Source organism: Arachis stenosperma, chromosome 9, assembly GCF_014773155.1.
Source record: "Arachis stenosperma cultivar V10309 chromosome 9, arast.V10309.gnm1.PFL2, whole genome shotgun sequence".
NCBI lineage: Eukaryota > Viridiplantae > Streptophyta > Magnoliopsida > Fabales > Fabaceae > Arachis > Arachis stenosperma.
Genome location: NC_080385.1, coordinates 87,003,006 through 87,024,396, shown reverse-complemented (window position 1 = coordinate 87,024,396; position 21,391 = coordinate 87,003,006). Strand labels below are relative to the sequence as shown.

At 36.8% G+C, this 21,391-nt stretch overlaps 3 protein-coding genes across 3 annotated transcripts; 1 reads left to right on the top strand and 2 right to left on the bottom strand.

Annotated features, from left to right (window-relative positions):
- Positions 1–3,355: 3,355 nt before the first annotated feature.
- On the bottom strand, positions 3,356–5,721 carry LOC130949683 (uncharacterized). Its single transcript, XM_057878336.1, has 6 exons — positions 5,427–5,721; positions 5,117–5,219; positions 4,746–4,978; positions 4,045–4,128; positions 3,663–3,854; positions 3,356–3,492 (listed from the first exon to the last, which is right to left on the bottom strand). Exons 1-6 carry the CDS (start codon positions 5,719–5,721, stop codon positions 3,356–3,358), a joined length of 1,044 nt encoding a protein of 347 aa, XP_057734319.1.
- A 2,928-nt stretch (positions 5,722–8,649) lies between these two features.
- On the bottom strand, positions 8,650–9,564 carry LOC130949682 (uncharacterized). Its single transcript, XM_057878335.1, has one exon. It carries the CDS (start codon positions 9,562–9,564, stop codon positions 8,650–8,652), a length of 915 nt encoding a protein of 304 aa, XP_057734318.1.
- Positions 9,565–13,614: 4,050 nt separating this feature from the next.
- LOC130949680 (uncharacterized) lies at positions 13,615–14,434 on the top strand. The gene is made up of 2 exons (XM_057878334.1): positions 13,615–14,116; positions 14,346–14,434. The coding sequence occupies exons 1-2, from the start codon at positions 13,615–13,617 to the stop codon at positions 14,432–14,434; spliced, it is 591 nt and encodes a 196-aa protein (XP_057734317.1).
- Positions 14,435–21,391: the final 6,957 nt, after the last annotated feature.

Below are 21,391 nucleotides of genomic sequence, written 5' to 3'. Positions count from 1 at the left end.
AATCCTAATCCCCTTTATAATTAGTGCTGACACACACTGCTTTCTCGGACCGATTGAGTCTCTGGAGAAAGCAAATAAAAAACTCTCTTTCTTTCCTAGTGCTGGAGGGGAAGACTTACTGATAAACTAAGCCTTTAACATCTCCCATTTTATCAACTAAATATCCTTTAGGAACAATCCAAAGATTAACTCTTGGGGATATGATTTTACAGCTTGATATCGACATCTTGAACCTACTAAAAATGTCAACTGGAAAGCTTTAGGAATTCAAGAACTACTAAGGCTCTCCCACTTCTCACTTACCACATATCCTTGGATGATCGGGGCTGTAACTTGTTTCTGGAATAGAACAACCAACAACTTCCACCTTCCATGTGAAATGATCGAAATGTCTCTTCTGGACGTGGCTGCCATCACAGGGCTTCTATTCAATTCTCTGGACTGTACCCCTGACATGCAATCCAATCGTCAATACAGTGTGGTTTTAACCAACTCCTACGGTGACTTTATCGTCCACAACATGGGTGCAGAAGGTACAAAAACCACTGAAAATGAACATGTAACTTTCTTGTTTTATTGGTTGAATGCAATCTTGTTCTGCTCTCGAAGTGTCCAAATGTCGAAACTTTACCTTCCTTTAGCTACTCTCTTCCATGAAGGAAAGGCCCTCAATTTGGCAAAGCTTCTTCTAGGACATATTTTCAAAGAGCTGGGTCAATTTGTCTGTGATCTTCGAGACAACAAAATAATCAATACAGGAGGCCCTCTATGGCTTCTTTAACTATGGCTTAATGCCATTTTTGAGAATTTCATGATGAAACTTGAAGGTGGTAACACTGACAAATAATACATTGAAGGTTTTCGACTGTCTGAATTCAAACCCAATTTTCTGGACACCCAATCGGATGAAGATAAATTATGGGCTGTTTTCTCTCTTTTCCATTCCTGCAAAGGTTTTGAAAATGACAAACTCAATTTTACTCCTTTCCTGTGTCGCAATCGTGGTCCTGCCTGGCTGGATCGTTTACTCTTTCCTGACACCAATGAAAAAAATGAACTTACAAATCGAAGTTGGGCGAACATGCTGGCTGTTCAAGTGATTCCGACAGGGCTACCTTTACATAAGAAAGAAAGGTTCAAAATAACCCTATATGCCCCTCATTTGACAAACAGACAACTGGGATTTTCTCAAGCTATCCCAACGCCACAACCTCAAAATGATGATCCTTTCTGCCACATTGCTTTAACCACTCAAGAAGACTTTAATTCTTGCCTCTTGAAAAATCAACAGCGCAGGGATCGTTTTAATTTCGTGGTGTATGATCGTAGCTCCTATATCACCAAATCCTGTTTCGAATGGTGGGCTACTTATTACTTTAGGTACACTCGGACCTTAGAGAAAATTCAACATACTACCATTCGAACCATTCCTGTCGCTGGAGAGTTCTCCAAAAAGAACTCAAAAAAGGAAAACTGAAACTGCTCGACCACCACCACACAAAAGTAGAAGAACTCCTACCAAAACTTCTCGAAAGGTAATTAACCTTTTTAAACTTTTCCTTTAAACTTAAAAGGTATTACAAATTATATTTTTTATCTATACTCAACTCTGAATCTCTTATCAGTTAGTGCTGCTAACATCGAGTGAGAGCGCTGATGAGAGTGAACCAACCAATAAGGATGCTATTACTGTCTCCTCCCCATCAGAAGACGCAGCCGATTTTGACCCTAATTCTCAGCTAGTACCAAGATCCAGACTTTCTCAGGTAATACAATTATCTCTACACATATCATGCTTGATTTAAAATAAGTTTTAAAATCATAACTGTGTACCTTCTTTATTAGCCTGTCAATGTTGCCCACTCGACTTCAGCTGCTGGGGCTCTTAACCAACAAATTCTACCACAACAACATGATCAAGAACAATCCGCATCACATGACTCAATTCAATTCACAGGACCCATTCAACCAATCCCTGCCACTTTTTCACCTGTTTTTCATACAACACAGGTGATTGATTTAACAACAAATCCCTTGCAACACTCTCCAGAAGAAACCCATAGACTTGAATCAACTTCACCAAACGATCAAGCCGCCTTTACTGAAGAGAATTAAGCGGTCCTAGACTCCGATTCTACTTCTAAAGCTGCTGACACCACCAATTTAGATTCTTCTCGATCCAAGGTTTTAGAGACCCCTCCAGAGTTGCAGCCTGATCCTTCACTCCAGACCCTTCCAGGACCAAAACCAGGGTCATCGAATGTTCCTACCACTCCAACTAGCGCTACCTTGGATGACTTGATTTCTGTTTTGAATAAAGTTATCCAAGAAAACAAAGTGCAAGTGCCTGTACCAGCAATCTCAAGACTTGCTACATCAAGGCTTTCAATTGAATCAGATCCTGACACTCGAGAGCAACTTCGATCACTCATCAAACTCTTGGATCATCCACCTACCACATGGGTTAATGACACAATTCTCAACAAACTCTTGGAAGATCGCTTGAATTCCTCTTTTGAATCCCAATTAACACACCACATTCTGCCTCAATCCAAGAATTTAAACAACTTCTCAATGAGAGCGTTGCATCTCAGTTTCAACTCCAAGAAACTGAAACTGAAGAAGTTACAGCCTAAAATAGAAAATTGTCTTGCAATTACTTAACCAATCCAAGTCTCTCGTGAGGAGTTTAATCTAAGGATCTCCCATTCTATTTCTGTTCAAGCTTTTCATGATCAAGAAGAAGCAAGACTCGAGGCAGAGTTTGCTCAAATTCAAGAACAACTTGCCACCACACGCCAAAATTGAGTCATTGTAGCCAAACCTCTGGCTGTAGCCCAACAAGAGCAACATCTCCTTATTCAGAAACTTGTCTCAATCGACACCGAGCGAGGAGAATATGAAAAGCAACTTGAGAAAATCCAAGCTGACAAGTTCAAGTAGATTAAAATGCTTTCAATTCTGGAAAACAAAAGGACAAAGCTGCGCTTCGATTTGGCAAAACTATTGGCATCTTAAACTCCTTTCTAATTTTATTTTGTAGTAACTTCCATCTTTTCTAAACTTTAATATATGTTGAACGTACTTCTAAATTTTCCAATAATAGAAAAGTTTCAAGTATTTCCCATTAATCGAATTAATCACTTTTCCTGACTCAATATCTTCAATCTGATAGGCATTTTCCAAATATATCCCTGTTACTTGAAAAGGACCTTCCCAACTATGGGATCATTTACCTAGAAATCTTGATTTTTTTTCCATCGGTAAAATGACTTTTAAACTAACTCGCCTATCCTGAAAGACTTTTCCTTAATTCGACGATTATAACTTCGAGCAACACTTTCTTTTTGTCGAATTACATTATCAATGACAGGATTCGCTCTGAATCTAACTCGTTTAACTCATCAAACATTGCATTCCAATAATCATCGACTGGAAACTCATTCTGTTTCGATACTCTTAAAGTATTCAAATTAATTTCCAAGGGTAATACTGCATCATGGCCATACACCAATTTATAAGGTGAAGTTCCTGTCGAACCTCTTGGTGAATTTTGATAAGCCCATAATACTTGACTTAAAGTCTCATGCCATGTTCGAGGCTTATTCTCGATATGCTTTTTAATCAAGCCTATCAATATCTTATTTGCTGCCTCTACTTACCCATTAGCCTGTGCATAATAGGGAGTTGAAGTAACCATATTAATACTCCTCGAGGCTGCAAATTCTTAACTCTCTGACCAGTAAACATGGTCACTTGGTTAGTACTTAACGTCTGAGGAATACCAAATCGATGGATAATATGTTCCTCGACAAAGTCTATTATTTCACTTTGGTCAACTTCTATTAGGGGAACTGCTTCAATCCATTTTGTGAAATAATCATTTGCTACTAAAATAAATTTGTGCTGTTTTGATGAAAGAGGGTGAATTAGCCCAATTAAATCCAAAGTCCAACCTCTAAATGGCCATGGCTTTATTATCGAATGTAATTCAGCCACTAGAATCTGCTATATCGAGTCATGTTCCTGACATTCTTGACATGCCTTTGCATAATCGATACACTCTTTTATCATAGATGGCCAATATACATGATTGTGATATAACACCGATCTCATTTTCTTTCCTGCCTGATGAGCACCACATATTCCATTATGAACTTCACCCAAAGCAAAATTTTGATCTTCTCGACTTAAGCATCTTGATAAACTTCCATCGATCCCTTTTTTGTAAAACTCATCGGCCATTAAGACAAAGTTTATTGCTTGTAACTTTACTTTTCTATCGACTGTAATACTGGGATTTATCAAATAATGAGCAATAGGTTTTCTCCAATCAGAATCCTCCCATTCATCCACACACAAAAATTCTTTTTCATTTGCTAGCACTAAAATTTGATGGATACCAGATAATTTTTTCAGAGTCTCCGGACCAACCCGATATCTCGAAGCAATTTAGGCTAACTCGTTAGCAATTTCATTATGGATTCTAGGGATATGCACCAAAAAAACCTTCTGAAAAGACATTAATAACTCCCAAGCAGTTACTAAATATTTCTGTGACGTCTCATTATTACACTTATATTCTTTTGACAACTGCTTTAAAACTAACTGTTAATCCCCTAAAATATGAACCTCTAAAGCTCCTTTGTCGATTAAAATTTCAAGACCCAAAATCAGAGCCTCATATTCGGCCATATTATTAGAACAAGGATACTTTAACTCGAATAAAAATTTCGATGGAATACCCTCTGGTGAAATAATGATGATTCCAACCTCTGCACCATCTTTATGCTTAGATCCATCAAAATATAATTTCCAATAGTTGATTTCCACATCAACTACATTTGCCCCCTTGTCATTCAGATCTTTCGAATTATCCACAAGAAAGTCTGCAATGACCTGTCTTTTCACAGCCCTGGCTGGAACATACTGTAAATCAAATTCTGTTAATGCCAACATCCATTTCCCCAAACGTCCCCTTAACATAGGGAAACTCAATATATATTTCACGAGATCGGTTTGTGCTATAACTTTCACCGACTTAGCCACCATATAACATTTTAATTTCATACAAGTATGATATAAAGATAAGCACAATTTCTCAATCGGGGAATACCTCGTTTCAATGTCAGTTAAGACTCGACTAAGATAGTAAATTGCTCGTTCATTCCCATTTTCATCATCTTGGGCTAACATACATCCTATAGTATTTTCAGTTGCTGCAATATATAATTTCAAAGGTTCAAAAGGTCAAACATTTGCCATAATCGGGGCTTGAGACAAATAAGTCTTAATCGAATCAAATGCCGATTGATGGTTTGCGTTCCATTTGAAATGCGAATCATTTTTCAATTTTACTAAAGATTCAAACACTCTAGTTCGATCCAAAAGATTCAAAATGAACCTTCGAAGATAATTTACTTTACCTAAAAATGATTGTACTTCTTTCTTCGATTTGAGTGCAGACAATGCTAATATTGCATCCGCTTTATTTTTATTGATAGCTATCCCTTTTTTATGAACAACAAAACCTAAGAAATTTCCAGCTGATACCCCAAAAGCACATTTCAAAGGATTCATTTTCAGCCCTTTCTTCCTCATAGTAAGGAATGCCTTCCTTAAATGATCAATGTGTTGACTTACTGAGATCAATTTAACCATGACATCATCAATATACACTTCCATAAAATTCCCAATAAACTCATGGAAAATAGCATTCATTGCCCGCTGATATGTTGCTCCGACATTCTTTAAACCAAAAAACATAACTACCCATTCATATGTACCTAATGCCCCAGGACAGCGGAAGGCAGTTTTTTAGCCACGTCATCTTCTGCAACGAAAATATGGTTATATCCAGAATAACCGCCCATAAAACTGAGAACTTCATTTCCTGCTGCCAAATCGGTTAACATATCCGCAATAGGAATAAAATATTCATCTTTCTGAGTAGCATTATTTAAATCCCGAAAATCGATGCACACTCTTAATTTCCCATTCTTCTTCATAATAGGAACAATATTCGAAACCCACTCCACATAACGTGCAGTTCGAATAAATTTTTCTTTGATTAATCGCTCTATTTCCTTTTTAATTTTAACATTGATTTTAGGAGCAAAACATCTTGGAGTTTGTTTCACAGGCCGAGCATTGGGTTTCAATGCTAATTGATGTTCCACTAGTAACGATCGAGCCCAGGCATCTCATGATAATCCCACGCAAAACAATCTTTAAACTCATGTAAAAGATTGAAGAGCTCAGTTCGAAAAGGATCAATAAGATTTCTACAAATATATGTATTTTGAACATCATCAGGAGTTTCCAAATTAATTTTCTCTAAAAGATCTTGAGATTCAAACCCTTTATAATAATCATCATCCTTGACTGAATATTTTTCAAACCCTAAAGGTTCAAAATCATATATACAATCAAAAGGAAAATCAATAGAACCATTGGAAATAGAAGAAACTTGATCTTTGATTAAAACATCACTACTTTTATTTTCTACATAATGAGCCTCTGCTATTAAATTGGCAGTCTGACTCGCATCATTAGTTTTATTACAAAGAAAAGGGAAATCATAACTAAATTCGACTGGAAGCGTCAAATCGAACACATTACAATTAGTAAATGTACTAACCCTATCTGATTCAACTTTATTAGAAGAATCATCTTTATTTTCTAAGAACTGAAAATTACTTAAATAATTACGCAAAATTACCAGGTAGTTGGAAACTTCCTCCACCTGGTCCATAGTGCAGTCTGTGAAGTCTTCACGAAAGACAATCCTAACCAATCGGCTCGAAACCTAAGTCAGGGTAACGCAACTTTACCGAAAGACCTTCTGAAGTCAGATAACACCCTTCACAATTGTAAGGATTCAGAGATCGATCAACATTTAAAGGCTTTAATTTACAATTATATATCCTAAAATCGACATGCATTTGTTCGACGTATAAACTCGAATCTACTTTGACAATTTCAGGTTTGCCCTCCTTAGTCCATGGAAGGACGCTCTGATGCATTGTAGAAGGTACCGCATCTACACCAAGGATCCAATCTCTACCCAAAAAGGCATTATAACTGGCTTTTGATGGCACCATTACAAACACATAGTGCCTTTCTGATGACCCCACTTTTACAGTCAAACTGACCAGTCCTTTTGCTGGCATAGAAGTCCCATTAAAGTTAGTCGCAGCGATGTTTGTGGGAACCAGATCATCAGGATGCTTTCCTACTTTTCCCAACATCCTTTCAAGCAAAAGACTAATCGCTGCCCCACCATCAATCAACACCTTGTTTATTTTAAATCCATTCAGTATGGCAATGATATAAAGAGGGCGTAAATGAGACATTTTCCTCTCAGTAGGCTGAGGAAAATATCCTGGCTCATCTTCAATGCGAATGAAGGAGTAAGCTCCCTCATCTCCTAATCATAATCCTCATCTGAATTACTTTCACATTCTCCAAGATATTCAATTGGAATGATCGAGATCGTTCCGACCATGTCATCATCCCCTTCATCAAAATATTCCTCAACCGTTTTGCCCTTCTCCATCTTTATAGGTGATCAAATCTCTTTAGGATAAGTCTCCTTATCAGAAGGAAAGACAATTTGAGAATGCACAGAGAGCGTTGCCCCTTGCTTGCTTCCTTACCTGTCTCTATTTGAAGTTTCTTACTTTGATTGAAACTCCTTCTTCCACTTCTTCCTCTAGGGTAACCCCTGGCTCATCCTCGATAAAAGGCATATTGATTTCAAGATGGTGCTCGATGCCCTCACTGAGGATTGCGTCAATACAAATGATCACGCCTTTGGAATTCTTGACAATTTCTAATCCACTGAACACCTATAGCTTGAGATTGACTCAAAGGTGCAGTCACATAATGCTGAGGGATCTTTGAACTAGAACCCTCCATACATCGAATTGGCTGTCTCTGGCGCGCTTGCTCTTCCCTATGAGCCAATTCCTTCTTCATCCTTTCCTTTTCAAAGATTGCCGCCGCCTCAGCATCAAAGACAGCATTACACCGAGGACACAGAGATATGTCCCGGTCTTTGATCTTTTGCTGAACTAAAAAGTCCAGTAAGCCATCTTCCGTCCTGGGGTACACAGACCATACTTGTGACTCAAAATCATCTAAAGCCACATCAAAGTCATAAGACATACCAACCATGTTCACCCCTAAGCAAGGTTCGATGCAACTGGCATCAACTTCGAAGGGATCTACATCAACCTTCATTTCCTTCTTGCCATCATCAAATTTCAATCGTCCTTCCATGATTGCTTCTTGAATCAAATCCCTGAAACGGATACAACTGTTAGTCGATTGACTTTTTGCTTGATGAAATTTACAGTAAGGCTTTCCTTTTAAATCTTTTACAGAAAGCAAAGTTCTACACTCAGGCAAAACTAATTGTTTATCTTTAAGCAACACATCAAAAATCTGATAAGATTTTGAAATATCAAAACTATACTTCTTTCCATTTTTTAGTTTTGAATCATTCGACTTTTCATTGCTAGAAAACTTCTTTAATAAAGAACACACATATGGATGACCTTTCTTAAGTTTAGCCAAATCGACTTCTGTTTCGAAATCGACTTCTTCCTCCGAGGATTCCATAGTTACATAAGCAACCTTTTCTTTTCAAGTAAACGGTTTACTCTTTGACCTCTGCTCATTTCTATATTTTTCTTTCTCCTTTTTCATAAGCTCGGTCTGCCGAACCTTTTCAGCCAAATGAGCCAGATAAGGAATATGCACATTACGCAATTTCCTGCACATATAGAATCCCAACCCCATGGTTGCTATTTTCACTATCTCACTTTTAGGAAATGTCACATAGCATCTACTTCTAGCATTTTTGAAACGTGTTAAATAATCATCGATGGTCTCACCATCTTCACGTTTCAAAGCCACTAGATCAGTAACTGCTACGTTCATTTCCCCTCGATAAAACTGAGCGTGAAAAGAAGTTTTTAACTGATTCCATGTTGTGATCGAATTTGGTCTAAGATTCAAAAACCAAGTAAATGCATTCTTCGTCAATGATGAAGGGAAAAATTTCATTTTCAAATTTTCATCATTAGCTAGATTCCCGATCTCGACCAAATAACGAGCAACATGTTCAGTAGTTGATTCTCCGACTTCTCCAGCAAATTTTGTGGTTATTTTCGGATTTTTTACCCTTCTTGGAACTTCAGCCATTTGAACCACTTGGGAAAAAGCAGACACAAAATGTGGTTGATTCATAAAACCAACATTCAGCCCAACCCGATTTAAGACATCTTCTGCAATTCTAGTGACCTGATAGCGTTCACCACGCAATCCAGCTACAACATCATCAGCATTTTGACCTCGGAGAACCATAGGAGGATTTTCTCGATTTGGAATATCATTTTCATTTTGAAAAATATTTTCCATCCCCTCATTATTTCCCCGGGCATTATGCCTCTCACCTTCATCATAATCAATGATTCGAGCAATCCTCTCGACTTGTCTAGCAAGACGCTCGAATCTCGATTCATGATCAGCCATCATGGGATTCAGAATTGTAGTCATTTGCTGAGTCAATAAATTGACCAAGTCATGGTGACTTTCCTCCACTTGTTGTTGAAGGTTGTGGTAGGCTTAGAGAAGGGGGGTTGAATCTATGCCTTCTTTTTAAGTTGCTGTTTTGAACCCTTTTGATCAAAGTTACAAATCTGATTCTGTTTGAACTCAGCAGCGGAAATTTATGAGACAATTTATTTTTGTCTCATGAAAATCAGAAAACAGAACATGACAGAGAAGAAAAGGCTAACACCAGCATATATCCTGGTTCGGTTGCTTTGTGCTATGCAACCTACATCCAGTCTCCTCCACAAATGTGGAAGAATTTCACTATAGTTAACAGTTTTACATACACCAATTTCACACTCAAGTTCTAACCTAACTTGACATTGGCTATGCTACCACCTAACTATTTTCTCTTAGTGCTAACCCAACTAAGAAAGGGACACCAAACAGGTTCAAGATACAAGACACTTAACCAACCAAAAGAAATCTGAAATTAACTCTAGGCTTTTCTCTCAAGTGTGTCTCTCAGTCTTTTTCCACTCATGGCTTTTTCTCAAGCTTTCTCACAATGCCTTTTCTCTCAAGAAATTACAGAAAGATAAGCTTTAGAAAAGTACATTACAATCAGAACAACATGAAGGAGATTGACTTCATCAACAGCCTCTGTGCTATGCGAAAAACCAGATTAGTAAGCCTCTGATTCAGTTCTTCATACTGGCGGAATGCACCTTTGAATAGGTTACACTGTCCAGTTAGTTGAACTTCTTCAAAGAGCTCTCTCAGAACAAACACCTCAAGTTCACTGGTTATCTCTCCTTGCCTCTGAAGGAACAGCAAGCTCCTTTTTAATCTTCATGCATGTTCCTCGGTTCTTCATCCAAGGTCAACACCTTGAGCCTTGAGCTTCACCAACTCACAGATTCACTTTTTCATCTTTAACATCAAAGAGTAACCTTTGCTTCTGACTTTTCCAACTTGACCGAAAGCCATGAAGAAGTGACCGAACTTGTTTTCCAATGGTCAACCAAATCTGAACTCTTGAACACCAACTTGGTCCCCAAGTTTTGATTAAGACCGTAGATACACAGCAGAATAGGGCAGAGAACAACTTTCCCTTCAAAGCCATTTTCGGATAGAGCAGAGAGTAGGGAAGAAAGGATGAAGATCTGATGCATGCAAGATGATATGGTTTACCTTTCTTAAGCTTGATTTAGCTTCTGTGCTACAAGCTTCAACTCTCTCTCTCTTGCTTCTTTGGTTAATGGCTTATGGAAGAAGCTTTTCTTCTCTTTCTCTTTCTTGCTTTTTCTGAAATCTTGATGTGACTTGATTAGAAGGAAGAAGAACGTTGCTTTTAGTTAAGCAAGAGAGAGGGAATTTCAATTCTGAAACCAGTTCGGGCTTGGATCGGGTATTAGTATGCATGGCCCGATTTAATTTCTTTGGTTTCTTCCTTTGCTTTTGCTTGGGCTCTTTATTTTGCTTTCAGCCCAATATTCTTTGCTGAATGCCTTTTATTCCATTTGGGCTATTAACATTTGGCCTGCAACAATAAACAATTAGTTAATAAGTAGATATAATTAATCAACACTAATTATTTATTTTGCTCAAAAATAATGTTTGTCATCATTAATTAATTTAGTCAATTTCTTAACTCAACAGTTGTCGATATACTGCCATCAAATTTGCAACATTCGAAGTGGAGCCCACATGATAATCACGAGAATATTCGGAGTGTTATTGTGGGTTTTGAATATTATTCACTCCATTTACATTCCCAAAATGGATAGGCGGCATAAAACCACGCACCGGTGGGGTATAACCAGGAGGAAGACCATAAGGGGGCCAACCAGCGATTAATGGAGGTTGCTATGGTGGCACAGGACCACATGGATGAGTATTACGTCCAACATTCCCAGTTTGAATAGTTGTAACGACTATACTTTCGGTTCCAATTGCACCTTCCGAACGTGAAAATACGTCGGCTTGTTGCATGGATATTGGTATGCTATCATTGGTGGATGAACCACCATTCACATTTGATTATTCATCAGCCATGTAAATGATCTTCCCACTTCATAATCGCATACACTAAAAAAAAATTACTGGAAAAATATTTATTTGACACACTTCAATTTAAAAATTGTCCCACCGGGCGTGCCAATTTGTTTTGTCGATTTTTAACAAATCGATGGTGGTTCAATATCTAGTGGTCTGGGAGCGAAACCTACTCCTCTGTGCGAGTAACAATTTTCTAGAAGTGCTTCAAAGCGTCTTCGATTAGACAAATGTGAAAATAAAGATAAAGAAAATTCATAAATTGATAAATAAAACTTAGAAATTAAAGTTTTCGAAACCTAAACACATGGTGAATGAAAATATTTGCATCAGAATTGAAAGAAAACAATAAAAATGCCTTTAATTAAATCAAAGGAATCTTAGCATCAACGATAAATTGCAGAAAGAAAAACTAAACAGAGAAAGTAAAGAACACTTAGTGAGTGAGATTAATTGAAATGTTAAATTTACAGAAAAATAAATTGAAAGAAAAAAGAAAGTGGAAGGAACCCTACAGAAAATGTAACTCGAATGCAAACTCAGGAATTCTCTGGGATGTGAGAGTGCTAGAGTGTTTTTTCTGAGTAAAAGTTCCAACCCTTATTCCCTAACATTTTCTAGTATTTATAGGCTATCTTACATAACGGTCAATTAAATTACCATTAATTACAATTAAATAAAAATTACTAATTTTAAATACAATCCCTCTTGGTAACTGTTCTCACTGCGTAATTGTAGATATTTCCCAAGTTTTTCTCGCGTGATGAAAACTACTAACTTTTCCACTTCTATAGCTATTCGACCAACTCTTCGAAGGACTTACTCAATTTCTCGAATCGAGATTTCCTCTCGATTTAACTCACTCGGTCAACAAAACAGTCGAAACTCAAAACAACGCCGATTACCTCCAATTTCATACTCACGTGTGTCTTCTCGAAAATTCGTACTTAACTCATTTCGATTCAACTTACTCTTATCAAAAATATTTTTCCATCACCAGCTAGTATGAATCTTTTCTTTGTTTCAGTAACGGAGATAATGGTTGTGAGAACGATTTGCGATTGTTGTTGCGCATATTAGTCACAGACTGTGCTTTAGTGAAACTATTTCATAGTGGCAATACATTTACACTTACCAACAAAATAACAACACTACTTGTTTCCAGAAATATATATAACAAAGAAAAAATACTAAGTGAATAAGTTACTTTTATAATCAAGTTCAATTATTTTTTTTCCTTCTTCTTATGCTTCTCTTTCTCCTCGTTTTGCTTCGACTAAAATTTTCGGTTATCAATTATTAAGCCACTAGACTAATTTAACTGAACGAAAAATATTTAAAACTTATTAGAATTTATTATTTTTAGTCATCACTTAATCATCAATTCAATTCTTTTAGTCTAATTCTTTTAATATAGTAATCTAACAACATACTTGATCTTATATTTTTAAACATTAATAATTAACGAATGACTAAAAACAAAAAAATTTGATAGTCCTATAGTATTTTTCGTTTTTGCTTTTTAGAGTTATGTTATATAATTTGTTTAAGGCATAACAATATAATGGTTTATGACATATTTTACCTGAATGTTGGTACAACCCTTCGACCAAGCATAACATACAAAACAATATCCTACTAATTATTACTCATCTTGCCCCTAAATTGTTGCTACTTGCGGTTGCAAATGGACGGTGGAATATCACAGACCAAAAATCTAAACATACCATTAATAGACTACACTATTTGGCATCATTTCTTGAAATGATCTTCCTTGATTGCTTAATCAATTTCGATTCCAAATACCATACGCGGTGGCGCATGCAAGGCAGGGAGGGGTGTGCAGGCCCTTTGCTGCCTTAGCCACCATTACTGCCGCTGTCGTTGCCACCAAACACCTTATGATATATTGTTGAACCATATTTGTGGTTCAAGCACATTTTCTTTTCTTGACCTTCAAGAAAGGTAATAATTAAGGTCTTTTGTTCCTTGTGCATGGCTACTAGCAACCAAGGGCAGGGACAACATGGCACGGTGTCATCTCCGTCTTCGTCTACATCATCGCCGTTGGATTCAGAGGACGAGTTGCAAAACATGTTGCTGGCACCAATGGCTTGGAAGAACCGAAAGTGCCTTTCCAAGCAGCTATCAATGGTTGAGACGCCCAGGGACATCGCTTGGGAAAGAAAGCGTCGGCTTGAGCGTATGAGGAGTTCTGTTCAAGATTCTGGCGATGATCTCATGGATGAAGACCTTTATGAGCTCAAAGGGTGTATAGAATTGGGGTTTGGATTCAATGAGGAAGATGGTCAAAGGCTTTGCAATACCTTGCCTGCACTTGACCTCTATTTCGCCGTGAATCGGAGGTTGTCGCCTAGTCCTGCTTCAACCCCGAGTAATGTTTCCACCCCTAGTACTAGCCGTTCTTCTCTCGGCGCTCGTTCTTCGTCATTCGATAGCCCAAAAAGTGATGACTCATGGAAGATTTGTAGCCCAGGTGAGAGAGAGAAATTTTAAAAGCATTGTTAATGGCAAGAGAAGAGAAAAGTTATTAGTATACATAATTATGTGTACACCTTAATCAGCCTTTAGGAACATACATCATTATTTCTTTGCTTACCTACATTTTCAATGCTACAAATTTGTTGCCAAGTTATTGAATATCCTATGCTACACAACCTTTTTTTTTATTTTTTTTAATGAGAGTATTTGTTTGTTGAATGCAGGGGATGACCCTGAATTGGTCAAGACTAAGTTAAGGCATTGGGCTCAAGCTGTTGCTTGTGCTGTAATGCAATCAGATGCTATGCATTAAGGGATATTACTAGAGATGCACCTACAAAGAAGAAGAAAGAGAGAAAAGTAAAGAAAGAAGATGAGGTTATCCACCCTATTTGGGTTTTTTATTGGAGCCTACCCATGTTTTATTGTTGGCTCCATTTCTAACTATGATTAGAACATATATTGATCTAATCATCACCACACTCCTCTCTCCCCTTTCAAATTTTTTCTTCCCTTAAATTACCTTTTATCTCTTCATTTACTTTTGTTCTCAAAACTTCCTCTCACAGGTGTGAATTGAATTCGTATATAGAAAATTTCGGAGTCTTGCATTAAAATGCAAGTTATTTCAAGGCCACAAGACATCATCGATTACGAGTAGATAAGTTTCATCCATCTTTAGCTTAGGACTTGACTTTTACTTTCAATTACTTATGGTTGTAAAAGGTACTGAGAAGTATAAATCGCAAATTGTAATTGTTTATGGTCTCATTTGATTCTCTAAATACCCAAACCACTTACAGTAGCTGCTTTCTTTTTTTTTTTCCTTGTGATTGCTTTCTTTTTTTTTTTCCTTGTGATTCTTATATGGTGGTTTTGGTAATTATAATAGAAAACGTTATTGAAAATATTTAGTAGCAAAAAAAAAAATTAGTCAAAAACTGTCGAAATGTTCTATTTTTTATTTTATTAATTTGATTCTGTGTCATTTATTTTTTTTCTCTCGTCCACATACATTACCTATTCATTGTAATTGATCTTGATGATAACATTTAATATGAAAAACGTTCATAAGCTTTTAATATGTTGTTTTATTTATAAGATATATTATAATTTTAATAAAGACATATCTTATGATTTTTGCAATTTAACTGACTTCCTGTAAATACAAAAACTTATTAGTCATACCTTTAATTTAAGTTTTAGTACCCAGGAAGAAAACAACATACGTTGTTAAATTGAAAAAAAAAATCATTATCCATTTCAATTTCTATAAGTGTTAAATTTTTATTCTGGTATAATAATTTTTTTTATAAGATTGTTTTTATTTTTTCATTTAATTGGTTATTATGTTTTACAATCTTTGTTCTTTTATTATTTATTCATTTACAGTCGTCCCTTTCAAGTATCAATTATTCTATTATTTTCTTTCATATTTCATTTTTTATTTTTTATTTTATAAGGATTTGTATGTTAAACTATAAGTTGTACAGTAAAAATTTATGAAAATATCTTTAACTTATTAACATTTATAATATCACACAAATAACATTTATAATTTTATATTCAAATTTATAATTTTATACTCATAATATTCATAATTTGATAATTATATACATATAATATCTATAATTAACTAAATTTTATAATAGATATTGCCTAATTTAATATTTTTTATTTGATATTTCTACGTATATTTATTTATTGATTTTAACATGATTGGTTAATAATTGCATATAATTTTTTTTCATATTTTATTTTATATTCTTTATTTTATAATATTTTTTATAAAAAAATATGAGTTGTATAATAGAAGTTGTTAAAATATTTATAATTTAATATGTATAATTTCATACATATAACATCCATAATATCAAACATATAACATGCATAATCAACGAATTGAGACTGATTTATTATTTATTATTTTATTTTGTTAGTCATAAACTAACATTTTTTATCTTTTTTATTTTTAATAAATAGATATAGACCAATCGAATTTAAGATATTTGAATTTTTTTTAATAAAATGTATTGTGGTGATTTGAGATAGTTTTAGAGTTAATGATATAAGATTTTTTTATTTTCATTTGGAAGAGAAATCGTATAGTTGTAGATATAATAATCAAGAATATGGAGGGAGAGCTTTTTGGGATTTGATTTACATAAAATTTGAGATTGATATTTTTTTTTGAAAGTAGACATGTAGTTATCATTCACATGGTTCTAAAAATTGGATCAGACCAATCGGTTCGATTAGATTAACTGAGAAATGTCTTTTGATTAGTTTGGTTGATATATAAAACTGTTAGCAAAAAACTGGCCAAACCAACAGTTAACCAGTAAATTGACAGAATCAACCTAATTTTTGTAGTACCCAATTCGCTAGCCTAAGCATTCAAACGGTGCCATTTGGATCTCAAAATAATAATAAAAAAAGACAGAAACGCAACAGAACCCCTTACCCTTTTTTCTCTCACAAATCCAACCCTAAACCCTATCATAGGATTCAGAGCAGTATCACCCAAAACGCGTTTCATCAGCACCCATCCTTGCCTCTCACCCTACCTCCTCCATTGTCGAGCTACTCTCCGTCAGAGGGTTTCGTCGCTGCCGGACTAGCCTCAACCGAGCCTCCCACTTCTCCTGTCGGCGTCACTCACGTGCACAGAACCCACCCTCTCTCTCTCTCACCCTCACCCAAGTCGCATACATTAAGGAATCAAAATCAGAGTTCATAGCTGTACCAAGTACCCACACTCGCCCTCACCGCCTTTTTCGTTGCTGAAAACTCACGTTGGTTCTGGCATTCACATAGTAACGGTTCTCTTCTCGCGTCACCGACGTTCTCTTCCTTGATTAATGATTGTTGTTTACAGGGGAGGTTGTTTTTTGAGTTTATTATTGACGATTATTGATAAATTTTTGAGTTAATTTCGTACAACCTCCAACTATAACTTTAACAACCCTAATTTTTGCAATAATACGAGATTTTCCAAAATAATATTTTTAAAACAGTTAATTTTATTTTGACGAGTTGTTTCCAAACTCAGAAGTAAAATAAATAGTAATATATTTTTATTATTATGTTATTTATTTATTTTACTTGCTTTAATTATAATAGAGTTTGGATAATATTATTATCATTATTACCAAGTTTGATATTCACCGATAAAGTGATTTATCGATATTTTTTGATGAACTTAAATTTACTAATGCTCCATTATATATTTTTTGCCATCAAATTACTAATGTCATTTATATTAATAATTCATATGTTATTATTAATATATATTATTATTTGTGTAATAATATATTCAATTATCATAATTATCTAATTAAGATAATTATAACTTGAACCACTGACTCAACAGTATACGAGCGTGACACCCATCCCTTTATTTAACAAACCACCTTTCCACTAAATTAAACTCCTTCTCTAATCACCATTCATTATAATCAGCTGAACCATTCCTTGGAAAAAGAAAAGAATTGAAACATGGAATTACATTAAACAATGGCATCTTATTAAACATAGCATCACCACTAATTATTATCATTCCTTTGATTCCATTCATTTTTGGCTGAAGCCAAGAGAGAACCGTGGATCATATTAAAACCCTGACACCTCATTTGGTTTCATTAAATAAGTGTCATGCAATTAACATTCTTCCCCTTTAATTCACTGTGACTGAACCCTTTTGAAGAAAGAAAGAAAAGAGATATTTTGTCACGTAATCATTTTGTAACATTCTAACTTTTAGCATCTCATGATCGTACTAAAATTTTAGGTATTACTTATTTTAAAATCTTTTTATTTTATACTATCTTTATTTAATATTGAGCCTTCATGAATATGAACCGAAATTTTAATCAAGAAAATAAAGAGTTTGTACTATCAATTATTTAATCACAAAAATATATCTATTCACATAGCATTATATATACATAGTCTTATCCAAAGAATTTCAAATACAAATTCTACCCTTCTGAAAACCAAAACAATAAACGACGAGAAAAAAAATGAATCCTAAGACTGAACCAAATATAAAAAAATATGAATACATATATACATAAAACTCTATAGTTCGGTCGCGGCCCTGCATCTAGGATTCCTCAACCTGCCGCTGAAAAAGATAACCTATAGGGGTGAGAACATCGTTCTCGCAGGTTCTTGTTCATACCCTGGGTCGAGCTGTTCGACCCGGAATGTTCTACAGACAAAGCGACCGACTTCTTCAGTTCAGGACAACCCAACCCCTTCTCAAAGAGCTCGGCTAAGTCACAGAAAAGCCCAAACAAAGGGCCCAAATAGAGGAACACGTCCCAAATCTAAGGGCAGTCCAAGCCCGTAGAGATAAAGGCGGTTCCCTTGAAGATAAGATGACCTCACTTGAAGATAAGATAAGATAACTAACTTATCTTATCTAAAAAGGTCACTCCACACCATTATAAATACACTGGAGCACCCAGGTATAACTCATACTCTGATTCTACTCAATACCTGTTTAATACCCTTGCTAACTTAAGCATCGGAGTCCCTTGCAGGTACCCCCCACCCTTCGGTGACAAGGGATCAGCAGCATTCTCAAATTCCACAAGTCGGACACACCAGCTCCGGCCGCTATACACCTGCCGGACACGTCGGCTCCGACCAGCACAGAAGATCTCATCCGAGATCGACCTACAGTTTCAGGTAACCCTCGGAACATTGGCGCCATTGCCGGGGAACCTGGAAGTCATCCCATCACCATGGTGGACGACCATGACAATGACCACGATTCAGGTCTGGAAGAAAGAACACCGCACAAGAACGCAGATGTCACGCTACAAGATACTCTGAAAACCAACAAGGACAAAGACTCACCAAATTCCGGGGCAAATAGAAGCGCTCCTAGACCGCCTAAAACAACTTGAAAAAGAAACACAACAACAACGAGAAATCGGAAAGGATCTACAAAGAGAGGTGCAGTGACGTCGAGAATTGGAAGAAAAACTACCGCAATTGTAAGCCGATCTTAAATTAAAAGTCTCCCGGGCCAATCCTGAAGAAAATTCACGCAAAGAGCAAGACCCGTTCACCAGGGAAATCATGAAAACCAAAATTCCAAAAGACTTCAAACTCCCAGATATGACCTTATACGATGGCACCACGGACCCCAACCACCACCTCAGCAACTTCAGAAGCAGAATGTACCTTACCGACGCCCCAGATGCTGTTCGCTGTAAAGCCTTTCCAACAACTCTCACAAAGACAGCAATCCGATGGTTCGACAACCTACTCCCAAAGTCCATCTCAAGCTTTGATGACCTAGCTAAAAAATTCCTAGCCAGCTTACTAGGGATCAAACAAGGAGATCGGGGGAGCCTCCGCAACTACATGGAAAGATTCAACAAAACGTGCATGGACATACAAAGTTTACCAACAGAAGCCACCATCATGGGACTCATCAACGTCCTGCAAGAAGGACCTTTTAGCCAATCTATATCAAAGAAGTACCCGACCTCCTTAGACGAAGTACAGGAACGAGCAGAAAAATATATCAACATGGAAGAAAATGCTCGGTTAGGAGAGACCTCAAAATCGGGGACCTCCTACCGAGACAAAGACAAGGAATCTAAGAGAAAAGAAGATCGACAAGGGGAGAAAATAAAAAATACCACAATTACACTCCTCTCAGGGCATCCCTAGTTGAGATATACAAAGAAGTCTGCCATACAGAAAAAATCCCCCCAGCTCGGCCACTTGATGACAAGTCATCATATACCCATTTTTCAAGCTAATTTCACTTGTTTTGTTAGCATTTATGCACTTTCTTGCATCCTAAGTAAGTGATTCGGAGTGAAAATGCATAACTTCTCTAAATCAAGCAACCACCATGAAATTAATGTTAAATCATGAGGTTTAAGCTAATATTTAATTGAATTTTAATTGATTTATAAGCCTCTTGAATTTAGTGATACTTGGAGTGGTTGTTTTGGTTTATTATAGGTGAAGAAAAGAAAAGAAAAGGAAAAGCGTGGCCTAAGAAGTGTAGCCCAAGGAAAGGAAAGTGTGGTCAAAGCAAGAGGAAGTGTGCCGCATGCAAAGGGGGAGGCAAACATTGCCCTCCACAAGGGCACACTGCCCTTTAGGAGGGCAACATAAGGGAACCAAGCAAGGAAGGCAACTCTGCCCTGCCCACTACAAGGGCAGAGCACAAAATTGTGCCTTGGAACTAAGAAGAAGAAAACCTTGCCCTGCCCTCCACAAGGGCAGTATCGGGCTCACCAAGGAAGAAAATCAAAGGAAAAATGTCACCCATGCATGCCACAAGAATCGAACACGGAACAAAGAAGAAGCAAGGAACTAAGGTTGAGTGCCGTGCCAAGAAACCAAGGAAATTAATTGAGCGTATGTTCCAGCCGTGTTTCGAACACGAGACTTCAAAATGGAAACACTGCCCTGCCCTCCGCGAGGGCAGGGCAGCATTTTGTTGGTGCATGGATCTGGCGCACCAAGGCTCAAATCTGGCGCACCAAGGCTCAATTCTGGCGCACCATCACAATCCTGGCAGCACCAATTTTTCCTGCCCTGCCCTCCGCGAGGGTAGGGCAGCATTTTGCGCATCACAGCTCGATCCTGGCAGCACCAAGCACGCACCGTGGCACATTCTGGCGCACCAATTTTTCCTGCCCTGCCCTCGGCGCGGGCAGGGCAGCGTTTTGCGCACCAACATGCACCAGGCTGCACCAAAGCCGCACCAACATGCACCAAATCCTGCCCTGCCCTCCACAAGGGCAGGGCAGCCTCCTGGGAGCAACTTTTCATGGGCCGGAAATTCAAATTAAAACCCCATTTTAATTCATTTCTTCACCAATTCAAAAGCCCATCCAAATCCAAAAATCCAAGAATAGAAAGTGTATAAATAGGAGCTAGTTTGATGTAATTAGGACCTTTTGGGACTTACCTTTTGCTTTGCCTTGAATTTTGCACTTTCTTTGAGCTTTTGTAACTTTCCTTGAGAGACTACACCAAGATTCCAGAGAATTGGGGAGGAGAATTGATCTCTCTTCTTCCTCATTCTTGCTTGGGTCTTTTTTAATTTCCTTGTTTTGATTCTTGGGTGTTAAGAATTGAGGAAATTCTGTCTCAATCTCCACTCAAGAACTCTTTAGTTACTTTTCTGCATAATTGAATCAATTTACATTCTCTTTACTGCTTCTTCTTCAATTCCTTGTCAATTGCTTTGTGAACTTGGATCTGGGAAGGCAAATAGAGATATAGGCTC

Excerpts from the sequence above, each read along its gene's own strand:
- LOC130949683 (XM_057878336.1), bottom strand. The coding sequence starts at position 5,721 with ATGAATGCTATTTTCCATGAGTTTATTGGGAATTTTATGGAAGTGTAT. Across the intron at positions 5,220-5,426 it reads AGAAGTACAATCATTTTTAG|CAACTGAAAATACTATAGGA; the intron begins GTAAAGTAAATT and ends TATATATTGCAG. Across the intron at positions 4,979-5,116 it reads TTAACTGACATTGAAACGAG|GGGACGTTTGGGGAAATGGA; the intron begins GTATTCCCCGAT and ends CCCTATGTTAAG.
- LOC130949682 (XM_057878335.1), bottom strand. The coding sequence starts at position 9,564 with ATGACTACAATTCTGAATCCCATGATGGCTGATCATGAATCGAGATTC.
- LOC130949680 (XM_057878334.1), top strand. The coding sequence starts at position 13,615 with ATGGCTACTAGCAACCAAGGGCAGGGACAACATGGCACGGTGTCATCT. Across the intron at positions 14,117-14,345 it reads ATGGAAGATTTGTAGCCCAG|GGGATGACCCTGAATTGGTC; the intron begins GTGAGAGAGAGA and ends TGTTGAATGCAG.